At 38.0% G+C, this 26,830-nt stretch overlaps 1 protein-coding gene across 3 annotated transcripts in view; it reads left to right on the top strand.

The window, feature by feature from the left end:
- The first annotated feature begins 5,574 nt into the window (after window positions 1-5,574).
- FMR1 (fragile X messenger ribonucleoprotein 1) overlaps window positions 5,575-26,830 on the top strand; it is a 35,790-nt gene continuing 14,534 nt past the window's right edge. The window contains exons 1-9 of one of the 3 annotated variants that reach the window (XM_087748706.1): window positions 5,575-5,891; window positions 14,241-14,293; window positions 16,185-16,278; window positions 17,323-17,394; window positions 17,676-17,824; window positions 18,938-19,031; window positions 19,120-19,236; window positions 23,929-24,099; window positions 24,197-24,275. In XM_087748706.1, the coding sequence (XP_087604832.1) occupies window positions 5,841-5,891; window positions 14,241-14,293; window positions 16,185-16,278; window positions 17,323-17,394; window positions 17,676-17,824; window positions 18,938-19,031; window positions 19,120-19,236; window positions 23,929-24,099; window positions 24,197-24,275 (880 nt within the window). In that variant the 5' untranslated portion in view covers window positions 5,575-5,840. The remainder of the gene's footprint in view (window positions 5,892-14,240; window positions 14,294-16,184; window positions 16,279-17,322; window positions 17,395-17,675; window positions 17,825-18,937; window positions 19,032-19,119; window positions 19,237-23,928; window positions 24,100-24,196; window positions 24,276-26,830) is intronic. The other 2 variants (XM_087748708.1, XM_087748705.1) reach the window with 2 other exon arrangements.

Genomic DNA, 26,830 nt, shown 5'->3' with positions numbered 1-26,830 from the left:
ACCAAACTGAGCTCGAGCTTGATAGTTACTAGGTAGTACTTTAAAAATACATATTTTTAGAAGATTATATTTTTATAAGTTATGAAGTTTAATGACGTTCTGAAGTTTAGGTTCCAGCGTTTACTTCTCTGACTCTTCTCTGTGAAACTGGGAAGCTTCTGCACTGTAGGCACAAAGTAGACTTAAATCCCTCAGGCTTCCTTCCATAATCAGGTCAGGAAGATACACTATACTGTAGAAACTGAAAACCACTAGTGGAAAAATAAAGCTACACTAAAGTAGAATCTGTGAGAAAATGAACCTTAGATGCCTATCTGTTCCGAAATGTACAGAAAACTGTACATTTGGAGGAGGAGAAGGTGGAGTAATGACTTAGAAAAGAAACAGAAACAGTAAAGTTTAATCAAAGGTCAGCTTAAGTCATTATGATAGAAAATCAACAGAGATTAGTTGGCTCTTCTCACTAATATATTTTTACAAGATCAAAGAATATGACCCACCAGTCTAATACATGTCATGATGGATTTTTGGTTTTAATCATTTTACAATATTCAGTTTTGTCCTTTTCTAATGGTTATACTTTCATTGCCTCTCGATGTGAACACTATCTTTTAGAGTATTTTATTGGGACTCCCAGATAAAGTTCACATTACCTATTCAAAGAACTGAATGAACAGGCATAGCATAATCTGATTTCTTGTACACACACAGTAATATTTGCAAATCTTCCCTGGTTTAGTTCACCTTCTCTTCACAAGTTCTGGGAATACCCACTGTTCTACACTCTGATTTGGATATATGTCATTTCTGTGTATCACTTTAGTCAAGGACAATAAAACTGCAACACTTTGATTATATTTTGGCTTGTATCGGGAATAGCGTGGCCAGTAGTACCAGGGAAATGATCATCCCTTTGCACTTGGCACTGGGGAGGCCGCACCTCGAGTACTGTGTTCAGTTTTGGGCCCCTCACCACAAGAAGGACATCGAGGTGCTGGAGGGCAACAAAGGTGGTGAAGGGTTTGGAGCACAAGGCTTATGAGGAGCGGCTGAGGGAGCTGGGGTTGTTTAGCCTGGAGAAGAGGAGGCTGAGGGGAGACCTTATTGCTCTTTACAACTACCTGAAAGGAGGCTGTAGCGAGGTGGGGGTCGGTCTCTTTTCCCCAGTAACAAGTGATAGGATGAGAGGAAATGTCCTCAAGTTGCACCAGGGGAGGTTTAGATTGGGCATTAGGAAAAATTTCTTCACCGAAAGGGTAGTCAGGCACTGGAAGAGGCTGCCCAGGGAAATGGTTGAGTCCCCATCCCTGGAGGTATTTAAAAGACACGTAGATGTGGTGCTTAGGGACATGGTTTAGTGGTGGACTTGGCAGTGATAGGTTAACGGTTGGACTTGATGATCTTAAAGGTCTTTTCCAGCCTAAACAATTCTATGATTCTGTGATATTCAACCTTCAGCTATTATTGATTAATCATAAAGCAACCTTGTCTGAGAAGTTTTTCATCTTTATATCTCTATTGATTGTAACTGCATCTTCCAACTGCTGACCGGGTTATTATAACATCACCATTTCAGTTAGATTACTGGAAAGCACTTTACTGAGACTACATTGTAAACCAAGAAGAAAAGAGCATCTGACCATCTTTAAACTAGTGTGATAGTCTCCTGTCCTCTGAAACTTTTGGCTACAGCTATAAACTGACAAGACAAGAGTCTGAAATGTTTGGTCTAATTGAAATAACTTAAAATCCTATGTATCTCAGATGAATGCAAAGTCTTTTTTTCTCAGTATCAATCAACTACAGTGTCAGAAATAAGATACATATATTGTGTCTACCAGGCTTAGATGGAAATACAGAAGTCTAAATATCACTTGTATGACATGCTGAAAGCCATAATGTAGGGGAAAAAAAAGTCATCCAGGAGAGGCTCCTGTCTGAAGTGATGCACAAGGAAAACCAGCAGATAAAAATCTGAAAGGTTGAATTAAAATCTCTATGAACCTCGGCAAGACTAAGCTGAAGCCCCAAATGGGTGTGTAAATAAGGAGAATTGTATAAAATTCCATTAAGAGACTTTGATAGTTAACTGGATTACCATCTTTTAAAAAGAATGTTTCGTGAGTAACTCTTAATTTGTAGTCCCTGACTGAGCCTTAAGGTAAATAGCACAAGGTGGGAAAAATACTCAGTTGTTCCTGTCACTCGTATCCCAGGGTCTATATGAAGGGTCTGTCACAAATCAATTCATGAGCAATGCATGATGCTGGGAAAGGCTCTGATTACCACTATTGTGCTGAAAGGCTGCATGTTAAATGCTTAACTCCTTCAATGTGCTGGATCAAAGCTAGTGAAGATCAGTAGACAAAGAACTGGAACACCTAAGATACAAATCCTAGGGTAACAGTATTAGCTAAACTGGTACCGATGATGAAGGGTACAGGACTCCGATATGCCCTGAGGAGTGCCATTTACCTTAGCCTTCTGTCCTTCAACTTTCCTAAGGAGGACAAGATGGGAAGACACCTTTTTCTTATATTCTCTACAAACATTTAGTGAAGTATTTGAGTAAATCCATTGGTGAATAAAACACAAAGTTAGGGTTTTTTTAAATTATTTTGATGATGAAAAGAGGTATTCCAAATGCAGAGTACCTGAAATACCTTCCAGTTAGCAGATCAGCCTGCAAACACCAAATAGTGTAGATCTGAGCAAGAAATAGAAGCACTGAGCATCTGTAGGACCAAACCTAAGACTTGAAACAGGTGAGTTGAGATTGTTGGGGACTGTGAAAGAATTTGGGGGGATAGAGGGGCGGGGAATTTTGGTTGAATTATAATCCCATAGCCACAGTATAGTGTAACTGAACACTAGGATTATATAGAAGAAGTGAAGTCTAACATTTGAATGAAATAACATTTTACCTTTAATATAATAATATAATAAAAGACTTTAATGGAGTTACTGAGATGTGTTTTTATAGTGTCACTGCGTTTGAAATACATACACATTTAAAAGGATCTAGTTTACTCTAAGTCTACATAAGAATTAGTTAATTTGTGAACACATTTCAGAAACGATGGACAGATAGGTCTGAAGACAGTTCAAAGTAAGATAGCAAAAACAGTAATTTGGAAAATAAGGGGAAAGGTTAAGAGTCAATCGGCAGAAAAACTAGAGAGTGTGCTCTGGAAATATGTAAATTGTCTCATTAAGGAGACAAGGATTAGAACATTCACTAGTTAGGACAAAATAAAAAATGTTGAATTTAAGCAACGGCAAGGAAAATTTAAGTTAAGCATTAGGGAGGATTATATACAGTACAGCACCTTTCAGCTTAGGGAAAGTGGTGAAATCATCATGGAAGTCAGAGCTAAATTAGACACCTTTATATTCTGTCTGCTCAAAGATAATATGTCTGCGTGACAGCAACCTATTTTATTAACAAGAAAGTAATTATGACAAATAATAAATGCAAAAAAACCTTCAGCTAACTTTGTTTTAGAGCTGGGCATAATCTCTCCTGGCAGACTGTTGAAATTTTGAGTTGAACCATTTATACAGTTTCATTTTTAAAAAAGTCTTTCTAACATGAACAAGTCACAGGAGAAGAGTTTTTTACCTAAATTTCTTTATGGAGACTCTGTAACATCTAATCGCCGATGTGTTTTTGTTCATACACAAATCTTGTGTCATTGCTCCTCATCTTTAAATTTTTCTTCCTTCAGTCCTCTTGGACTCTCTGCCACCCCCAAGCAAGTCAGTCCTGTGGTTGCCTGTTCAATAAGCACAGCAGGCTGTCAAACTGAATCATTAGATTGAACCGACCCTTCATCGTACTCAAGAATTTGTTGAGAAGAGTATCCAAACCTGATGAAAAGAGAATCAAACACCTTCCCTTCAAGGTACATTGCATAGCAACCATACTATTAAATTTACTTCAGTATTGTGGATACATACAATAAACATCACAACAAGCAGGTGAACACATACAGGGATTGCTACAGGCAACTCTCAATCTCTCACACATTAAAAAAATAAAGGGAAAGTTTTAGTGGCTAACAAGAAATACCGTACACCTTTTCATAGCTTAAATGTAAAATGCAGCATACCGAGAAACACTCATTTGCAAGGTTTGAAACACAAAAATGTAAAAAACAAGAGGAAAGATGAAATCACAGGCTTACTGATTTCAAGAGTTTTGAAAACTCATCAGTAGGTGCAGAATTTTACCCCATGACTTATATAAGGAGAGCATCACACACTTGTTCAGAGAAATCACAGCCATGGTAATACACTGTAATCGTGATTTTTGAGGGTAATGGTAGAACTATTTTTTTTCTTCTCTTATTCTTTGTAGTTAGCAGAAAAAACAAACACATAGGAATACCATGTTGATGTTTGTGCGGGTCTAATGAAAGGCTGAACAAGCAGCTTTTGTGCCAGTATACTGTCAGTTGTAAATGCTCCATCACAACTACAGCAGCTCTTTAAAATATTCACCATGAGGTTCTATGGCGAACTGTATGCACAGTTACACTTTGCTGTAAGTTTAGGAGTTGAAATGTCCGTGAGTGTTTAAATGAAGCTAAAATAATGGTGTTACATGGTGAACTTCCTGGTTTGTTGAACAAAGCTTAACTCCCACATGGAGAGATAGAGGGACTACTAGCACATCAGCCTTCCAGGCCGACTGGTCTGTTCATCTTGTATTATACCCCTTGTGAGGTGTTTAGGTCTCCAGCACAACCACAACAGCCAGACCATTCCTTAGTGCCAAACTCATTAAAAACTGCCTCAAGGATTCGCATTTTATTCTTCACTCTTGACCATAACCAGTGAGGCAGAGACGACTGCATAGCTGAACCTACATCCCCTGCCTTGGCAGCCATCTCCCGCAGCCTCCCTCAGGGGTTTCAGCCCAGTCCCCACAGGCCCGGGCATCCTCCTCCTCCTCCTCCTCCTCCTCCTCCTCCTCCTCCTCCTCCTCCTCCTCCTCCTCCTCCTCCTCCTCCTCCTCCTCCTCCTTCCCCTCCCATCCCCATCCCAGCAGCCCCCACGCTCTCTCGGCCCCATCATTCCCATCGCCTCTCCCTGGGCCCCTGCACCATCACCGCTCCCAAGAGCGCTTGCTCGGCCCCGTTTGCCCACGCCGGAGGCCCCGGCACTGCCCCCCGTCCCTCCCTCAGCCCAGGCCGCCCTGAAGACACGAGGGCCCCGCCCCGCCCCCCCCCGGGCCTGGCGGAGCAGGCCGCGCGCCCCGCCCCCCTCCGGTCAGGACGCGCGGTGCAGCACGCCATCCGATTGGCCAGCGGGGCAGTCACTCGGGCGCGCGCCAGGAGGGGAGGCGGGATCTCCATCACCACTGCCGGGTTCGGTCGCCCCTTGCGGCTGCGCGCGCGCGGGTCGGCCGTTAGGCGGTGGGCGAGCGGCGCGTGCTGGCTGGGGCCAGCTCCCCGCCCCGCTGCGGCCCGTCACGTGACGCGGATTTAGCGTTTACATTCGAAACGGGCGCTCCCCCTCCCCTCCCCCCCCACCCCCGCCGCGCGCGCCGCCCGGCGGTGACCGTTTCGCTTTCATTTCCGGGCGGCCGAGGGCGAGGAGCGGCGGCGCGGAGCGTCCCCGCAGCGCCCCCCCGCAGTGCCCCCCCGCGGCCCCACCCCCTCGGGCTCGGCGTGAACCGAGATTCCCCTTCCCCTCCCCCGCCCCGGCACACACACCCCTCCTCCTCCTCCTCCTCCTCTTCCCCCTCCTGCGCCGACAGAGAGAGAAAGGGAAGGGAAGGGAGGAGGCGCCGCCGCCGGGCCTGGGTCTCCGGCACCGAACCGCCGCGGCACAACATGGAGGAGCTGGTGGTGGAGGTGCGGGGCTCCAACGGGGCCTTCTACAAGGTACCGGGTGCTCGCGGCTGGATCGGGCTGGGCCTCAGGGGAGGGAGTGGGGCCTGGGACGGGAGGAGGAGGAGGAGGCGGTGGCGGCTCCTCCTCCCCGCTCTGAGGGAAAGCGGGGGCCCCGTGGCAGGAAGGAGAGGAGGAGGAGGAGTGGGGCAGGAGTGGGGGCCTCGGCGGGGCCCTCTCGGTGTCTGGGGAGAGGGAGCCGGGCCTCTGGGGTGAGAGGAGCCGGGGGCCGCCGCCGCCCCGGGGCTGAGGGAGCTCGAGGCCTGATGAGGAGGGAGAGAGGGCCCCGGCGTCCGAGGAGGCCTTGGGCCTTCCCCCTATTGTGGGAAGGGGAGGCCCTCGCCCTGCCGGTGTGTGAGAGGAGGCGAGGAGAGCCCTGGGCCACCTTCTCCTTGGCGCCGAGGCGAGGATCAGGGCTGGGGATGGGGCATTAATTGCTAAATCCTCAGCTTTTGTCGCTACTTAAGGAAAGTCTTTCTCGCTCTCTAGGTTTCCAGGAGAGCTGCGCTGCTAGTGCACGGCGTTTAAGGCGGGGGAGGAGGGGGAGCCCTTGTTAAATACACGTTCATGATAAAATGCTGTCGTGGATTCCTGTTCTTAATGCCATGGCAGGGGACGCTGCCTACTGATATTAAAGAGAGCATTGCTTGACCAAATATATGTGCTGAGTTGCTAAATACATTTAATTATCAAACGTGCTTCTTACTGAAACTACTTAATGGCATTCCGTGTTTGTTTCCACGGCCTTGTGCTGAATAAAGCCATCACTGAGCCTTGAACATATATGCTGAGTACTTAATATTTTTATTAATACTGTGTAGTATTGCTGTGGCTTTGCATGAGTTGGGGTGTATTAATCAGCATATTAATAGGGTATAATTTGTGGGTTTACCCTATTCACACAAAAATAATTTGGACACAGTGCGTTTGGGCCTACTATGATTGACATGTTATCAACATACCAGAAACAGTCGTGGATTGTTTTCTGCAAGTTTACCATCATTTAAATGCTACTAGTACTTTAAAAATTGGGCCTAGTTATTGTGCAGCATCCAATATTTATGTCAGCAATGAAGGAACAGGTAGAATTTCACACTCTGATGTTAGTGTGGTAGGGCAGGTTGGTATCCAAATGATACAGTTCCAATATCTCTGAGTGTTTCTAACAAAAAAAGACCTCTTCAAAGCATATTTTTAAAATACGTGTGCTAATCTCTTATTCTGAAAATAATATTTTAAAAAAATGTATGAAACAAGTCTGTAAATATGGTAAATAAGCATCCTGTGGGTTTGCAGTGTTGTAACCAAAGTCCTATATCTGTATATTGCTTCCTGGAATTAAATTATTTAGCACTTTCAAAAATCAGTTTTACATTTTTGAAGATACAGTAGTTGCTCAGAAAGAAGCAGAAGGCATAAATACGTTGCATGAGAGAACTTTTAATGAGGCTTTTATCAAATTATATGAGAGTGTTTACACAATCATGCAAAATAAATGATGATAAAAATGATATTGTGCATTCTTTAGTGACAAATATTATCAGAGAAACCTGGGAGAATTGAAAGCTTCTGTAACTTTTCTTTCGTTTACATTCAGTTTTGACACTGTGGGGTCCTGTACCCCTTTTGTCCATAAGATACCGACGTTTCTGGTTGTAGTTTAGGTGAAAATTTAATTTCAGCATATGTTCATGGGAGCTTATTCATTAAACATTATTTAGTGTATCCAAGTTATAACACAGGCATTGCCTCCAAGTTGCATATTATGTTTTGCTTTTAACTTTTAGAAATTTAAACATAGGAATTTTTTTGTCTCTTAATCTCTAACCAAGAGGACTTGGTTAAATTATCTAGGGGACAAATGGGGCACACAGATTTATTGGTCTTCACCTGTGTTAGGTGGAGCATCACACTTAAGATAAATACAGCAACTTTTTTTTTTAACTAAAAAAAGTTTAAAAAAAAAAAAAAACAACCCACCCTCATTCAATAATGTTCAGTGTAAATCAGCAATTTTCCTCTAGCCTGAATTACTTGAATTTTAGGTACAATTTTTTCTTTCATCATAATGTCTGAGTATCACTCTGTTATTAAGTAATTTATCTAAATGTTTTCTTGTGATTTTTATGCCCATCTTGCAGATGGGGAATTTGATTATAAAATGAATTGGTTGACCCAGCATAACAAGAAGTGTGTGATGATGTCAAGTGTGGGTTTAATTGCAAGATGATTTTATTTTTTTCATTTAAAAAGTTTCTTTAAGCAGCTTCTTGAGAAATGTAACACTGCAAACAAATCAAAAGCAAAACAATTCTTTTATTCAATCTCATGGTTTACTGATAACTTGTGATAATGTCTTTGGCTTTGAATCATTCTGAAGATCTTCATCAGAATGCATAAATGTTTTGGAAGAATACACCTCTATCTTGATATTAAGACATGGAGGGGAGGAATATGAGGCTTCTAGAGTCTTGAAGGGCCTGAGTGGCACAAGTAGGCACCTAATTGCCACTTCAGGTTTTTGTATCCTCCTTGTATCTTTCTTTGAGGACCTTATAAATTCAAGTCCCTAAGCACTTAGTTTCATTCATTTTTGAGTGTACCCAGCAGCATCTTGACCTCGACAGTACAAAGCTGATGCCTAATTGTCACCTAAGCCCTACTGAGAGTAATAAACCAGTCTTTTCTCTGCTTGTATTACCTGTGGGACTCGATCCAGAATGCATTCTGAGATACATCTAGAGGGATCATGTTCCACAGAAAACATAGGAGATGGTTTGAGGATGCGTTCATACTCAAATGGAAGATTTGAATTAAAATTTCATACTGTTCAGGTGCACTATGTGTCACAGTCAACACTGGAGTGTGTTGGTGTGATCGCTGTAGTGGAGACTAGTTCTTTCTGAATGGAATTAAAATATTGCTTGGTGAATGCTTCATACTTTCATGAATTTTTTTTTTTCCTTGGCTAAGATGAATTATTCCATGGAAAGTGCAGTGCAATCAATGAGCATGATTCAGGGATAATTGACAATCTAGTACCTAGAGATGCTTAGTCATGACTTGGTATGTTGCTGGGCCCAGAATCCTTGGAAAGAAAAGACTAGATTCCCTTATTTATTTTAAGAAGACTGGTCCAACAAACCACCAGGACTGTGAGTCCTAAGGAGAGGGAACTGCCTTTTTACAGCTCACAGCTAAGTAACTGACTCTTGAAGATGTGTGCTATTAGGGCGTATCTTTTCACGTCTTCTCTTGTACAGGTGTAGCAAATTGGGTTTTGAAGTTCTTATCTCATTCTCAGAGGACTAATAGACAGTCCTTTGTCTAATCTTTTTGGGACTAGCTTTAGATATTATTTCCCTCTAAAAGAGGACATGCTGGATGCCTTTCCAGCATGGAATTGATTTTTCTTTTCCAGTTTGGGAGTGATTCTCTCTTGTATCCTCTGCTAAAAATGGAAAGCATCCTATTTATGAGGCAGATCATTTTGGAATGATGTTTGCTGTTAACATCTGTATGTCGTCTGTAACCAATTTTTGCCACTTCTTGCTCTATAACCTTGTTAAAAACCTTCCACTTTTTATCCCAGTAGTTTCAGTGCTTTGCCATTGTTTCCTTGCTTTTATAGGTACTTCACATTTTTTCATTCAAGCTACAATTGACAAAATCATTCATTTTTTAGTTCTTTACTACTTCAGGTCTTGCTATTAACAACTGTTCCCTTGGCCTTCTGTTGCAGTCCATATCAATTTTTTTTTCCTTTCACTGTTCTACACAGACATACCTTCAGCAATTATCTCCAGTCTCTTTGTATGTTCACAAGCCTGTCTACTCAGTCCTTTTAAGGATGATAGCCTGTACCCTTTTCCCTCGTTTGGTTACCATTTCTGTGACTATTCTTTCCCTATTCTGTTTCTTTCTATGGCCTGCCTTTCTCAGATTTGATTAGCCATGTGATTTCCCTTATGACTTTCTCCTTCCAACAGGTATGAAATGTTACAGAGCTGTTATGCAGATAGTAGATGCACGTTTGTATCAACATAGCATTTTTTAAATCTTAAAAAGTGTATTTTCCCTATTTTCACTCCTTACAGTTAATTATCCTCCTTTATTAAAATGGTTGACATTGCTCGCATCCGATGATGTGAGCAGACTTTAAAAAAGGCAACAAAACTTCATGGCAGCTGGAGCCTTTATTTGTTCCTTTGAAGTGTCTGTCATTCCGTTTAGCACAAAAATAACAAATATACTGGTGTTTCCAATAATTCTTATTTTATATCAAATACTTTGTAAAATTTAGACCATATCTTCAGCGTATAATCCTTCTTAGAATGTGAATGCTCGTGTGTTTGTGAAATGCCTTGACCAATGTTGGATTGTAAACTTTTTAACTTAATTATGTCTGAAGCATGGAGAGAAATGTTAATGGTTTATGTGACTGAAAGTCAAATACAGTATAGAAAACTTCGCACGTTTGATATTTTTTTCCACATTAGAGAAGAAGAATCAACCTTAGCCGTTTTAAAATGTGCTTCTGTTCACAGAAGTAAAAGCAAACCTTTTTCACTGATTCTTGTTTCTTTTTGTGTGCACTTAGTTGGTATCTCTGATATTAGTGACAGTGATTTCCCAGCTGCTGTAGTCTTTCGCTGTCCTGTTCCCTCATTTTATTTCCATCTAGTTTCGCTATGTTTTTAATGCTTTTCATCTATGTGTTCACAGTCATCATAGCCAATGTTCTGTCCCTTCTTGGGTGTGCATTTCAAGCTCACATATATGCACTTTTATGTTTGAATTTCTGTGCCCAACTTATACTCTTTATTTAAAAAAAAAAAAAAGACGACTGATGAATGCTTGTTGCACTTGTCATAATACTTTGTGTGAAATCAGTACCTCTTCTCTGCCTTTACTGACATCTGGGGCTGGCTTGTCCTGTGTCTCGGAATTTGACTTACGGTGTGAAAGGTCTCATTTCTTTTTAGCATTGTATATAATTTTACACATGTCACAAAATAAAGAAAATCAAAGAGTTCTGATAACCTTTAATTTTGGTTTTCCAAAGGCATTAATGGTTAAGTATTAATTTTTTTTATGAAAACTTAGAAATGTTTCAAAACATTTCTATTTGTCTTTAGAAGTGTTCAAATATATAGTGCTGTAGAGTCCAAATACATTTTACTTACTACAGATCTGTTTAAATATTTATACCAGAGGAAAATTGACATAATGCTATGATACAGATTATGAAAAACTGATGTGATCAAGTATCTTCGACATTTGTCTGTGTCACAAGAAACTGAAGAACAAGGAAAACCACTTTTCTATGGGTAGATGGGATTAGACAACCAAATATTTAGGCTATTAATATATTTTGTCTGGCTGATTGTTTTTTAAGCATAAATCTCACATTAAGGCAGGCAGAAGTGTTGCATATATTGCATATTTGAAATCAGGTATTTGGTAAGGCATCATTAATTTTGTAATTGATTGAAAATTCATTACACTGAATTTTTGTAATTTTGCAAGGCTAGAAATTAAAAGGCAAACAACAGTGTTACAACATCAACTTTTTTTGGCCAGTCTGGAGTGAAAACCAGGTATTCTACCTGTTTCTGTGGTCGAGTCTTCTGAACTTGATATAAACTGAAGAAATTATGTCAGTTTTATAACTTTCATTATAGTTCAATAGTCTTTCAACTAGCTATGTGCCCCCAGTTTTACTTTTTCCAGATAACATAAGTACTAGGCTGTTTAAAGGTCTTAGGCTAGTCTTCAACTTGATAACTTACGTTTGTGTCACCATCTGGTTTACTTATTAATGGTAGGTTTTAGCGTTATTGCCACTAGTTACGTATGTTGCTGTAGTCACTAGGATTCTACTCAAGATGACTTGGATGTTATGAGCTATCAGATCTGAATATGAGATGTAGTCTTGCATTTTGCTGCTGTATTGTGTATTTTTCTGTCGTTTCCTGTAATTTTTAGAGAGTGCTATTTAGAGCATCTTCTGGTGTGTTTGTCACCATAGAGGGGATGACTTCTTTTCCAAAAGTGTCCTTCGTAGCAGAAGAAGTGATTCTTTTGCTATTTTATGAATATGAGAAAATTAAGTATCAACAAATTCTTTCTCAGGGCATTGTCTTGTGTTACTCTTACCTGTTTTCCTCGAGGCTATTAAGCGTTCTTGGTGTCATTTCTGTTGGATTTGCTTTCTAGAATAATCTCTGCCTTTGCATACTCAAGTGTTACTAATAATACTAAGTCCTATCCCTTTTCCAGTCTGTGGCATGAAGGAGTTATACCAAATACTTGGTAGCGATTACAGTATTTTTCAGGTATTAAAGGCATCCATTTCTGCTGCATCTATAAGAATAGGTGCTTCAGAGCTGCACATGATAAACATCGGAAGAAATGTGGATGCAGCCTTTGAAGCTGATGTGTGTAATGTTGCAAAATGAGTCAGGACTACCATAGTATTTGTCAAGTGCATATCCAGTTCTGGAATTTTCTTACAGAAGACAGAGCAATATGAAGCATTAGATAAATGTTCAGTACCCATAATGATCAACTGGGAGTTCTGTTGCTTCTTTATGTAAATAGCATTTCTGTACTACTTTCAACATGATCCTGTGATGTGGTCTTAAATCTGTTTTGTATCATGCCATTAAAAAATATCAACTATGCTTGTAATCCCCTTGGAAGGAATATCTTGGAATTTTGAAATAAGTAATTATGTAAATACTATTAGAGACTGTTTTAAATCTCTTTTGGATGCTAGCAATAATAAACTTTCCGGTAACCTTATTCTTATAGTATTGAGAGGTGAGCAAGGTATAAAACCATTTTTTGTGGTTGTCATTGTGGCTTTGCTTTAGCTTCTATTCAAGGTGGCATTAGTTATTTTCAGATTATTAACTAGCATTGCACTTCTTTCTTGTACTGAATGTCTCTGACTAATGACACTTGTGTGCATGTACTGCTTAATTTTAGTATAACCAGTTCTTGGAGCTCTGTATCAGTTCTCAGGTATTGCTCTTGTTTGATAGCGAGATACTGCTGCAACTCAGGAAATACTTCGGGATACTTTATAAAGGAAGAAATCAGAATAATTTTTTAAAACCATTTAGATTGCTTATGAGAAAGAAACTCTTAACTTCTTGTAAGAGATAAGAGCTGTTCATGTCTTGGAAGCTTGAAATGCAAGGAGAATAAAATGTTCCACAGTTCATTAACTAACTCTTCTTCAGAAGCGGTAGTTACTGCTAAATTATTCTCAATTTACTGAGAGTTTTTTGATCTACTAAGATGGATCTCCATTGGTAGAGCAAACTTACATACTCAGTCTTGCTTGTGGCTTTTATCTACCTACCTTGCAAGGATATACTGTATGTGGACAAATACTAGTGGAATACTCAGCACTTCAGCAATGTCTATCTGTTTCAGAAGTTCATAGAGATATTTTTAAAATGAAATAACCAACCAAACAAACAAAAAAAGAATAGTCTTTCCATCCCTAGTTGCCCTGTGACCTCTGTCATTTGAGGCTATGAAAAATATTTTCATTGGTAAATCCCAAAGTTCTTTGAGTATTGGTCTTGCTGTTCTGTAGGTGGGGAGACATTGGGGCTTGAAGCTGAAAATTGATCAAAGGTCAGTCAGTTGAGTAGCATAAGGCAGGAAAAGCCCTCTTGGTGCTGAATCTTAGTTCTGTACTCTGCTTTGTGGTTGCATGCGAGACTTAGCACAACTGCTTTCCATCTCCCAGAAGAAAACTGAAGGAAGGCTGCAGGGCATTTGTCTTAAGTTTGTACACTACGGAGGTTAAGTGTGATGAAGTAAATAAGGGGGAAACTGTGTTGAAATGGATATAGATGAGTTTTGCTAGTGCAATATTCAAACTTACCTTGAGGTAAAAGAGAAAAGAGACAGGATTTTTTTTTTCTTAGGAGTATTGATGTGGCTTAATTTCTACACTTGTCAAAATACACAAAATGTGATTATAAAACCAAACATTTTAAACTTTAGTTATAAAACTAATCAGAGTGATCTTGTTGTTTGTTAGTAACCTCTCACACTACTTCTAAAAAGTAGGAAGAATGCATGTACAGCTTGGGCATTCTGTCCGTGTATCAGTACTCTGGCAGTCATGAACCCAAAGAGATTATCAGCTTTCAGTACGTGTTTTCCGTAAGTCTATTGCAAAATTAAAAAGGCTGACTTCAAAGTATACTTAAATTTTGAGTTTCATCAGTATCTGTGAAAGGAAGATGTTGTACGAGTTCAAAATTATTTTTACAAGTATCTATAAGCAGACCGTAATTATACCTTTTTTCTACACAGGCATTTGTAAAGGATGTACATGAAGATTCTATAACAGTTGCATTTGAAAACAAGTAAGTGTACTGCAGATGTTATACCTGTAAATGATAGAGTATCAGCCTTGCATTTGATTAACCTAAATATAACTTAATAGAGTAGTATATTTTAGATACTCTAAGCTTGCTGGTAGCATGTTTTAGAATTATGTTTGATATTTAGTATGTTGAGACATTTCTGTATAAATGCTTTTAATTGTTTAAATATTTTAAAGTACAAAACTATAGTAACATGGGTTTTGTTGGGAAGATAAGCTTGTTGTTATTGAATTTACATGGTGACAACCCATGTTTTTATAAGTCAGCAGTGGTACCATGTCTGCCTCTTTCTCATGTCTTATTTTAGATTTAGTAGATTACGTATCTATAAAATAAGTTTTGTAATAAAGTGATAAATACCAGTTTTCTAAGCTAGAAATGAAATTATGTTCCTTTTCCATCATTTAAGGGCATAAAAAGTTAACCTTCCATTATACCATTTAGTTCAGGTTTCATTTCCTTCATTTCCACACTGCTATATACTTTTTCCTGTGAATCTTTGTTATGGCACTATCTGTTGTATTTTGGAAATTGTTTTCTAGTTTCTTTTAAAATTATCTTTTCTTGTCATGCTCCTTTTATCCAGTCTCTGTTAAAGAAACTGAAAATTAAAACTGTTCAGACTGAATTCTGATTAAGTTTTCATAATCTATAGTAGTACCAAAGAAAAGGAAGAAACAGGCTTGTTTTGAAGGAAGTTTCCAAAAGTGTTATATAATGTTTTTTAAACTGTATTTCTAATGTTGAGGTTAAAACCTTTAACTGTAAATAGAGTAAAAACTGCTGCTGGAAAATTTCAGACAAGTGCAGGTAGCATCAGGGATTCATTTCTGCAGAGAGGCCCTGCAGAGAGATCTAGAGAAATTAGAGAGCTGGGCAATCACCAACCATATGAAGTTTAACAAGGGCAAGTGCCAGATTTTGCACCTGGGACATGGCAACCCTGGATGTACAGACAGACTGGGGAACGAGAGGCTGGAGAGCAGCCCCATGGAGAGGGATCTGGGGGTTCTGGTCGATGGCAAGTTGAACATGAGCCAACAGTGTGCCCTGGCAGCCAGGAGGGCCAACTGTGTCCTGGAGTGCATCAAGCACTGTTCTGCTAGACAGTCGAGAGAGGCGATTGTCCCGCTCTGCTCTGCACTGGTGCGGCCTCATCTTGAGTACTGTGTGCAGTTTTGGGCGCCACAGTACAAAAAGGATACAAAGCTACTGGAGAGTGTCCAGAGGAGAGCCACAAAGTTGGTGAAGGGTTTAGAGGGGAAGCCGTACAAGGAGCGGCTGAAGTCACTTGGTCTGTTCAGCCTGGAGAAGAGGAGGCTGAGGGGAGACCTCATTGCGGTCTACAGCTTCCTCACGAGGGAAGAGGAGGGGCAGCTGCTGATCTCTTCGCCCTGGTGACGAATGATAGGACCCAAGGGAATGGCAGGAAGATATGCCAGGGGAGGTTTAGGTTGGATGTTAGGAAAATGTTCTTCACGCAGAGGGTGGTGGAGCAGTGGAACAGGCTCCCCCGGGAGGTGGTCACGGCGCCAAGCCTGACAACATTAAAGAAGCATTTGGGCAATGCCCTCAGATGTATGGTGTGAATTTGGGGGTTGTCCTGTGCAGGGACAGGAGTTGGACTCGATGATCCTTGTGGGTCCTTCTAACTCAGAACATTCTATGATCCCATGATTTAAGATGCTTAATGGTCACTTAGGTGTGTTTCTTCTTATATATACGTTGGATCACATTACCTTTAATACATCCATGCACAAAAGATCCACAAAATTTAAAAATGTAATATTAACTGATTGGAAATATTTCTGATTTCTGTTTATAAAGAAGGTAAAAATGTTTAGGCCATTCACTGTATTTTTATTTCTAGCTGGCAACCAGAGAGACAAATACCATTCCATGATGTGAGGTTTCCACCACCTGCAGGCTATAATAAAGATATAAATGAAAGCGATGAAGTAGAGGTATGTATGCTCCATTAACAACATTTGTGTTGAGAAGTGAGAGAACTCAGGATGAAAAATGTCAGCCAAGCCAGTGGAAAGCTCGCTTCCATGTTATATGCTGTCACCTTTTTTGATTCCAAGTACTACATAAAACACAATGTCAAGCATGTCATCAAAAAGAGATTTTGACAGATGTAAACGGCTGTTTTGGAATTCCACGTACCGTAACCTCCGTGCTGATTTACAGACATGATCAGTGTTTCTTTGATTACAGATCAGTTCTTTATCAGAACTGAATTAATCTAGAAATATATGTTGGACTGTAGTTCTTCAACTATAAGTTAATAATGTCTATATTACCAAAACTTAAGGCTGAATGAGATCATTTGCATTATATGTGTGTGTACATAAAATATAAAAATATATGTGTATATCTAATTACTTATGTATACGTAGACAGAGACTGGCTTTAATATAACACATTCCTAAAACTTCTTTACTTTATAAAATTATAAAATTGATTTTTATAATGACTTTAAAAAAAAGAGAACTTTCAAGATTTACCTTTTGCTTGCATGTGATTTGAGTTTATTTTGATTTGAAAGATCAGAAAATGGCAAAACTTCTTTGGTATGGATGTGGCCAATATCATATGTGTGCTAAAGAAGTGCAGATACGTGTCCTCTCCCTTCCACCCCCTGGTAGGACCTCATCAGACCTACGGACAATTAGAAATATTGTTGATTAAATATTAACGGGTATAAAAGGCTGAATTATCTCTCTTCTGGCTGAAGACTGAAGCAACTAATGCCAGTAGGTTTGGTACAACATTATTTATGTGTACAATCTTATATACATAATTTTATATCCTACCTGTATTTGCCATAGACGTTTCAGCTGTTACATGCTTGCTATGTAGTGCTTAGATTAGAGACTTTATGTACCAATATATTTTGCTGGATTTTGTTCCTATAGCAGAGCTCCTGATCATATTACTTAGTGTCAGCTTCTGTGATGTCTTTTAAGAATGCTACATATATATAATGTATGTATTTTGTTTAGGTTTATTCCAGGGCAAATGAAAAAGAACCCTGCTGTTGGTGGTTGGCTAAAGTGAGAATGATAAAGGGTGAGGTAGGAATATGCATATATACATATATATATTTTTTTATATTTAGTTATACTTTATTTTTCTTATGTTGTTCTTTTATATTGGTGTGCACGGTGTTTTTAACTTGTCCCCCTTAATTTTCAAAGAGTTTCTTGATTAGGACTATTGCAATTACCATTAACCTCAACCCAAAACGTTCAAATTTGACTTGTACAGTTAACAGAAGTGCCTTTCACTTAATAGTGTAATGTTCACTCTTGTCGTAAAATGTGTGGCTTGGATGATTTTATTATTTTTATATCAGTTCTACGTAATAGAATATGCAGCCTGTGATGCTACATACAACGAAATTGTCACAATTGAGCGTTTGAGATCTGTGAACCCCAATAAACCCGCAACAAAAGATACTTTTCATAAAATCAAACTGGCAGTTCCAGAAGATTTAAGGCAAATGTAAGTACAAGCATTTCTTTATAACTTGTTTCAAAATGTGGGTAACTTCTTGAGCCTGAGACAAGAAGGAATAATGCTTTTTACTGCTCTAAATTAACTTTTAAAATTTTCATATAAGAATGTAGAAAATAGAAATGTGGACATGTTCATATTTCAGAAATAGAAAAGATGGTTTTTGAAACGCATTTTAGTCCTGGAGGAAGAAATACTTCTTTCAAGGTTTTAAGGCTTGTGTACAGTGTAGATTAAGCATAGATTAAGATTTTTATTCTGACAGCTGTTCAGTAACCTGTGCATGGGTTAATCTGAATCCATTCTTTGTCAACTTTCTTGATAATTTCAAGTGGTCACTCTTTCATAGATAATCTGACAATCTATGCAAGTTGGTATTTAGTGACAAAAGAAAACGCTGCCTTACATTGTAGGGCATAAGGCTTTGGGTATAGTTGTGCAATAATCAAACTTCCCATAGTATGATACAGAAACAGCTAGTTTTCTCCTAGAACACAGACACGTTCTCATGTTAAATATAGCTCTCAAACTCAGATTAATGCTGACTCCTCTTTTTTAGCTTCAGATCACTTTCTGCTTTTTTGAGGTACATGTTATTGCCTCAATGTGGAATAAGCTATAAATTCAGGTTAAACTAAGAATTTCTGAAGTTAATGTTACAGTACACAAGTTTATTAAGTAGAGAGTAGACAGAATAAGCCTGGAGAAGCAGAATATAGCAAGAGATGAGCGTACAGTCGTTAGAATGCTGCAGTGGTGACAGGGAAGTCACATCATACTGGTTCATGGTGTGTTTGAAATTTTGGACTTGCCGATTGTAACGATTATAGCGTTTTAATGTAGTTTTACTTAACTGGTTTGTCATTTCATAGATGTACATACAGAAAATTTCTAAAATATTTCTAATTCTACTCATGTGAAAACAAATGAAAGAAAAATGAGAAAAATAAATGGTAACAACAGAATAAAATAACACCTGCATTAAAAGGGAGAACTTGGATATATTTATTTAGATTCTTTGTATTAAGAAATTAATCTTTATGCTGTGAACCATAAATGAGCAGTTCATAGTTTTTAACTTTGTAGCATGTTTATTCCTAGGTGTGCCAAAGAATCTGCACATAAGGACTTCAAAAAGGCTGTTGGAGCTTTTTCTGTAACATATGATTCTGAAAACCACCAGCTTATTATTTTGGTAAGTACAAACATCTAACCATACCATTGCCAGTGGTTTGTTTCAAAAGTTCATGTGTAAACCACTGTTTTCTTTATTAACAATTTAGTCAATCAATGATGTAACAACGAAGCGGGCAAATATGCTGATTGATATGCACTTTCGAAGTCTTCGTACCAAGTTATCCCTGATTCTGAGAAATGAAGAAGCTAGCAAACAGCTGGAGGTATGTTGTTTGTTTTCCCTGAAGTAATTTGAGTTTAAAAAAAAAAAAATACTTGTGCATTTGTTAGCTGGTAGGACTTGCATTGGTGTGAAAGTAATTATTACTGGTGTTAAAAAGAGGCAGATATAACCCAAAAAAGAATTTTACAGTTAAAGGGCCTGTTCTTGCAAAGACTCATTTTTATCCAATCCCATTTTATTCAGCAGGATTTTGTGTGGGATTAAATACAAATATATATATACACACACATACATATATACTTCTTTCATAGTCTGAAGCATAAAATAACTAGCCACTGTTGCACAAATAGTGCCACGTATTCGATAGCTTTGAATTGCTGTTTTTAAAAATAGATGGGAGTGACTATGACATGATACCAAGATGGACTACAACTGGATCTTGCAAAACAACACAGTGAAAATGAGATGGAAGGGCTGAGACTGATGTTGGTAGGATGTACGAAGGAATGGGTTTCTCTGTAGATAAAATGTTAGGAAATCATCTTCCAGCAGATACAGCTTCTGATATTCCTGTGACTGGCGAGTGGGTGTTGACTGGCAAGAAGCTTGACTCGTACTTGTCCATGGGAAGAAAAAAAAAAGGAAAAGTAGGCTAGGAAATAAGGGGATCTTTATACAGTGGAATTAACATGTCTTCATGGCTTTTCTCCTATCTACAAATCAGAAAAAATAGCAACATTTCTGAAAACTTCTTTTTAGATTCACTGTCAAGAACTAGAAGTACCACTTGAACTATTGTAATTCAGTTTTACATGGATGTATACCAGCTTTGTTACTTGAGAGCCGGGTTTCGTTCTCCCCCACCCCAAGGGTTACATCTATTTGGTTTGAGCTTGAAGTGGGATGTTGCGTAGTAGTTCAGGCCTCTTGTATCCAGTAGGTATGCTCACTATTGCAAGAAGTTCTTTCTTCTGTTGTTCTCATTGTAGTGTCTTGATTTCTCTATTTCAGAGCTGTAATCCAAGTTTGTTTGGGTCTTGATTTTCTCAAGACCAAGAAAGGATCAGTTTCTTCTCATTGGTGTTCCATCTTGAGCACCCCATTGTAGCTCTTCAGGAGTCTATTCTCTGTCTTCCTCCAGAACTGACAATTGTGTGGGCAGTTTACCTCTTGAAGTGCAAAGTATTATTTTGGAGGTGGGAAGAACAACAGCCTCTTTAGAGCTAATTCTCTTTACATGCCCCCACAAATGCATGCACCAACAGCTGTTGTAATTGATTCCTTTCCCAAACTAATCTTGGATTCTTGCTGTCATTGTAAGGCTGAACCTTTTTGCTGCTGTGAAGGACTTGAGAACTTGGTTTTCTAGTGAGAACCACACCATTATTGGGCTTTAGTTTCCACCTGAACACTACTTAAGTGACAATGGTTGTGAGATAAATATATACGGTTATAATTTGCATGACAAAATTTGGCTGGTATTTTTCATGTTGGCATTTGTGTTTCCTGTACTTAAATATAAAGTCAATTTCAACCAAACCTGAAAAGAAAAGCTTCAGATAGTAAAAATCATACTTATGATTGCTGTTGAGACACTGACATACAAACAGACTGCAAATGTCCATCTGCAGAAGAAATATTTAGTGAACACTTTGGGCTTCACTGCATTATTAATAATAGTTCATTGTTTCCATCAAATAAACTCTTTGCTGTGTCTTATACTCTCTGAACTTTAAATGCCTGCCACTTGGTTTCTTCTAGCAGTTTTACCTTTCCTGCTTTCTGAGCCATAATCACTAGACCAGCTTCTTTTTGCTTGGTTTTTCTTTCCATTTGTTGCATTTTGTACCTTCTTTCTTTTCTGCATATTAGCTCCTTGACTTGCATGGCTCTACTTCTCAAACATGGCTTTTAGAGCATCAGGTAAAATAACCAATTTTTTTTTTGTTTGCATTCTTTCCCAGTAGGTGTGGCTTAGTGGTTATTTTGACATACTAAAAAGCCTGAATTTACAAGTTTACTTTTGCACTGTGGTTCGTATTTTATTCTGTCTAAATGCAATTCAGTCATGGCCTCTGAGTAGGGATTAATGCATTATTTGCATAGTTGTTTCTTACTAATTTTTTGGAGGGAAGTAGAATACAGGATTATGCTTAAATAAAATACATCTCGTAATACATAATTTACAGAAAAGCTAATGATATTTTAGTACAAGCAATATAACTACAGTTTTGACTGTCATAGCCAAAGTCCCCAGTGATGATGTAGCTTCACCTTTTTCTATGTATTGTAGATAGTTGTGTTAACAACTGATCATTGACTTCAACATCCTGTTCTCTATTCTCATGTGGCAGTCTATGACAGATGTCAACTAGTAAATCAGCATTTGGATGATCTGTTAGAATGTAGATCTGTTAGTATTTAAAATAATGTTTGCTTTCTGAGTTGTCTGTAATCTGGTTAATAAAATGCTTGATAGAATTCCTGAGTATATGAAGTATTTCATGACACTTGGATACTTACACCACTATCTACTGTAGCCAATTCTCTGTGACTGATTTAGCACAAGCTATTTATCAACAGCTTTAAGCAGGAGCAGGTCAGATAACAGTAGCAGTTTAGCTGGGACAGAGTAGGGCTTACTGTGCGCACTTTCTTGGTGTTTTCTCAAGCTCTGTAGGGTTTCATGTTGCTGATGTTAAACTGCTAATTTAAAGTGTGCTTGTATATGTCTTCACAGTAGTTACAGCTTTGATTGCGATGCGGAAACATATAGGATTATATATCTTGGCTCTGAAAAGATAATATACAGCTTGCAAAACACTCTTTCCATTTTACTTAATAGATTATCACAGTTAGAAATTATCTTCCCTCGATGCCTTTAAACTATTGTTACTTTCCTTTGTTCTGTTCTGCTAAGATGCTTGTGGATAGTGTCCACATTTTTATATAGGGATTTTACTCACTATGGTAAATAATGACTTCTTTACATGTTTTATATTTGCTCTTCTCTGTAGATTTAAGTACTATAAATTTCTTTAACTGTATGACAATTTCATTATCATAAACAATATATGGTTTGTTCTGTATGTTTATATCTTACTGATTTCTCTCCGTATGTTTCTTTTAGTTCTCAGGGTGACCAAACTTAGTGATCTTCCTGCTTCACATAGCACAAGCATCCTATAAGAAAACTAACTGTTTTTTGAAAGTATGAAGAGGCTGTGTAGGAGAAACTTATTAGTCATTGTTTTAGTCTTTTTAAACATGTGGTTTTGTTTTTGAAAAAAATGTGTCCACTTATCTTTTTTCCCCACTTGCTTGACAGGTTCTGAACTGCATGCAATTCAGCATTTCCTACGTGTTTTTCCTTGCACTCATGAGGTCTGTTCATGCTAATAATCTAAGCCACCTGGGATTGACAGAGGCTGTTCATATCAATGCAGGATTGTATGGGTGTTGACGAAATCTAGGGTTCCTGCATGTTTGAGTATTTTCAGCACCATCCAACTCCATGGTGTGCTACAAGATATTTCTCAAAAGCTTCCCTCTGTTCCCAGCTCTCTTCTGCATGCTGGCTGTGTGGTGGAAGCTTTACACAATTAAGAAAATATTGAAACTGTATTTTACGTGGGCATGCGTATGCATACTTATGCATCAAATCAGAGCTGGCTAATATAGTTCTCTTGGAAGCTCAGGACTGCTTTAGGAAATTGTTTGCTATGGTCATTGGAGTTATAGTTCGGGTTTTTTCCCCATTTTGTATATCTTTTGCAAGTTTTATCCAGGTTTCTAGTGATACTTTTTCAGTTACTTTGAAAATCCTCTTCCAGATCCAAAAGTTGCTTAATCTTTTGTTGTTTTTTCTCTTTCTTTCTTGGTATGTTATATAGGAGATCCTCATTAAGATTCTGTAAGCCATTTTGTATTGTTTGGTTACACCATAGCAGTTGCATGCAAAGGTGATGAGAGTTGCAAAACAGTAACCAGGTGTTTAATTCGAGAGTAACTGAGCCTCAAACATGTGATTGAAAGTCATTTTAATAGTATATTCTTTATTCATTGTTACTGTCCTGCTGAAGCAAGGAATTCCATTTTGATAGCATGTGACAATCTCAAGTTCTCAGACTGACCCTTCTGCCTTGGTAGAAATGTGATTCCTGGATGAAATTCGTAACATACTTGTTCTCTGAATTCAGGCAATGTATTGCAGTTATACCGTAATTTTGTGTTGTCTCGCATAGGCATGGATTCTTCATTTTATTTTTTTAAGTGCAGTAGACAGACATAGTTACTCTGTTTTCTATATAATTTTTGTGTTCGGTGATTGAGTTATTGCTGTTTCCCCCTGCCTGTTGAAATGGGTGCATTTTTTTTCTCGGAGATCGTAGGGTTTGCGTTAATAACGAACACAGCTCCTATTTTACTAACCTACACAAATGCTGTCTTACCTAGTAACACTTGATAGCTGTAGATATTCTGTGGTAATTCAAAATATAGAGGTATCAACACAACTGGAGGCTAGCCTTATGGTAATATTTAAAAGGTGGTATTAGGACTTCTGAAGAAGACTCTTCAGTGTTTTTGAAGTGAAAATAAGTGCATTAAAAAGATTGATTAAAATAAAATGTAGGCTAAGTACCTGATTAAAGAATCTGCTCTAAAATTGTATTGATTTCTCTCTCTAGTGTACTAAAAATCAAAGTAAGCTAACTTTTTTTTTTTTCTTCAGAGTTCTAGACAACTTGCATCACGATTTCACGAACAGTTTGTTGTACGTGAAGACCTAATGGGTTTGGCCATTGGCACTCACGGTGCTAATATTCAGCAAGCCAGAAAAGTCCCTGGAGTGACTGCTATTGATCTTGATGAAGACACTTGCACATTCCATATTTATGGAGAGGTAAGTGCCCTTTAACGTTTAAAAAAAAAAAAAACAAAAATAAAAACCACACCTGGGAAAACAGATCTCGTTTCTCTCATACATCTGTTTATTTTAGGATCAAGATGCAGTGAAAAAGGCAAGAAGTTACCTTGAATTTGCTGAAGATGTCATACAAGTCCCAAGAAATTTAGTAGGTATGTCAATTCTGGAGGTTAACTGTGATAGTAAGGAAAAATGCCTTCTGAGAACTGTTTTTTACTTTCAGAAGGGTGGCAGGGTAAAAGTTTGAAGAAGTCCTCTTTGTGAAAGGGTTCTAGGTCGTACGAAGTTTTGGGGTTTGGGGCTTTTTTGTTTTGTTTTCCAGCTCCATGCAGAATTTCTATGGACAAGTTTACTTTCAGTACATTGTAGGAAATTATCTCCTGGTTTGCAGTTCAGGGATATCTTAAACTAGAAGCAATGTGCTCATGTTTAAATACAAAATAGAATAGCTTCTGGATTGAGCCAAAGAATTAAATTACTTCCTCCAAAGATGTCCAGAGATTAGTTCAGCTACACAACAGATGAATCTGCAGTCTCATATTTTCCTAGCACATTTTGAATCCATTTTGAATCATTTCTTTGACTTGTATTTGTCTTTTTTCCTGTCCTTTTACATCTGAAAGACAGTTTGTTTAGAAGCAGCACTGTGGGATGAACTGAAAGCCTAGTTAAGGTACCCAATGATCAAGAAAATACCCCAAAGACAATCTAATAGATTTCCATTATCCAACACCCTGAAAAAAGTCCTCAAGAATGCATGCAACCCTTCGGGGGTGAGGAGAAATCTTTTAATGAGCTTTTGATGCTACAAAGCAACATGCCTTAATTCAGTAGATAAGAAAAGAAGAGGGAAGATACTATATGGTATAACATACCTCTAAAAGCAAATACTTTAACAGGTTATCAAGCAGTGGATTAAAACTGGTGTTGAAGCAGTGTGAAATTCTGCAATGGGACAAGTACAAATGTGGTATCTCAGCTCTGGAATTGACTTAAAAATAGTAGTTTTCCCTTCCCCACTCCCTCCTAATTCTACTGGTGATAAGTAAAAATGATAAGCTGCCATCATTATTTTAACTTGAGGTTTTAATTTCTTTGTTTCTGTTTTCTATTTAAAACTTTGCAATTATTTCTGTTTTGACAGTTTTTCATTTCTACTCAGCTTCTTGGCCTGGATCCTTTAGAATATAAAATTGGCTGAACCATATGTTATATCCAAAATAATCTGTTTGATAATTTGCTTTTTTATATTTCTAATAATTTGCCAGAAAACGAAATAATTTGCTTTAAAAAGGCAGGAGGCTTTTTTCCTTTTACTACATTATTGATAAAATGCAAACATCTGGCTTTTTCTACTTAATTACCCTTAAAAAAATTTCAAACCGAACAAAAACAAAACAACAACAACAACAAAAAAACACCCACCCAAGATGTTGCTTATTAAAGGCTGTACGGAAATTTATAACCTGAAACATAGGTTAAAAAGATATGCATACAGTCCTTAATGATTTTTAAAGATTTTTGTGTATGTTGCTGAGTTCTAAGTAAAAAGAAATATTTAAAAAGATACATTTATTTCATTGGGACAACCAACGTAAGGTTCTTTCTTTTTCTTTTTTCTTGTTTACTTGACTTTTTTAAATCACTACCAAGGCTTTTTTACATTTATTAGTAAGCTGCTGTTGCATTTTCCAGTGATGTGTATGCAATAAAGTACTCAGAAGAAGCTTTTGACTCCGAGCAGCCTTTGTCATCAAGGAAGAACTTATTGGCCATCTTTTGTCATGTTTTCTACAAATATGTAGGATTTAAAAATTCATGGTAGAAAAATTGAAAGAGAAAAATGAAAATTTATTTAGCTTTGAACAATAGGAACAATGTCCTATGTGATTAGAAGTGGGTTTTAATTTGCTCTTCATGGATTAATTGTATCAGCAAAATGATAGCTGTCATGCACTCAGTATTTTTTGCCTGTATTACAGTGATATGCCTATGAAAAAGGTTATGTTGCAAGTTTTCCAGCAGTTCTGTTAAAAAGTTACGTGCAGAAAACATCTTTTACATCACTCTTCTAAGCTTTTCTTCAATGCTGTGATTGAAGGGTATGGCCATTCCTCATTACCTCCCAAGCAGCTCAGTTTTCCTGTCAATTTTCAGACAGCAAGTTATTTTGCTTAGGTTGGAGAGAACTGAAGTTTTCATTTTCATTGTCTCTAATTAGAATGTCTGGTTCTTAAGATAAATGTATGCGTTACAGGCATTAGAGTTTAATTTATTTCATTTTTATCTTTGACTTTTTAAAGAATTATAAACTATTGTCAAATGTCTCTAAAAAAGCTCGGTTTCAGAGAAGAGAATTTTACGTCTGGCTCAAACAGTATCTTTGGTAGTATCAGAAAACTTCATCAACTACAATTTTTGTGAACAAACTAAGAGCTTTGCTTTGTTCTCTACGTAAAAGGTAGTTACAGCAAATGTTAGGGCATTGTAACAGGGTTTTTTGGGTGGTGGCGTTTGTTTTTATTTTGGGGGGTTTTTTTAAATGCAACCAGCAATGTTTATTTGTAAATCACTGAAGTTATTTTAAACCAAAGCAGAGCCAGATAAGTGTACAAGATACTGAATATTTCTGTAATTGAGATGTGTCATTTCAAATAATCTTATACAAAGGTAAGGCATTTGTGATTGGATTTCCTTTGTTCTCTTA

Source organism: Nipponia nippon, unplaced genomic scaffold, assembly GCF_047370975.1.
Source record: "Nipponia nippon isolate SJK-2023a ecotype South Korea unplaced genomic scaffold, ASM4737097v1 scaffold_12, whole genome shotgun sequence".
NCBI lineage: Eukaryota > Metazoa > Chordata > Aves > Pelecaniformes > Threskiornithidae > Nipponia > Nipponia nippon.
This window is presented reverse-complemented; position numbering and strand designations above follow the sequence as displayed.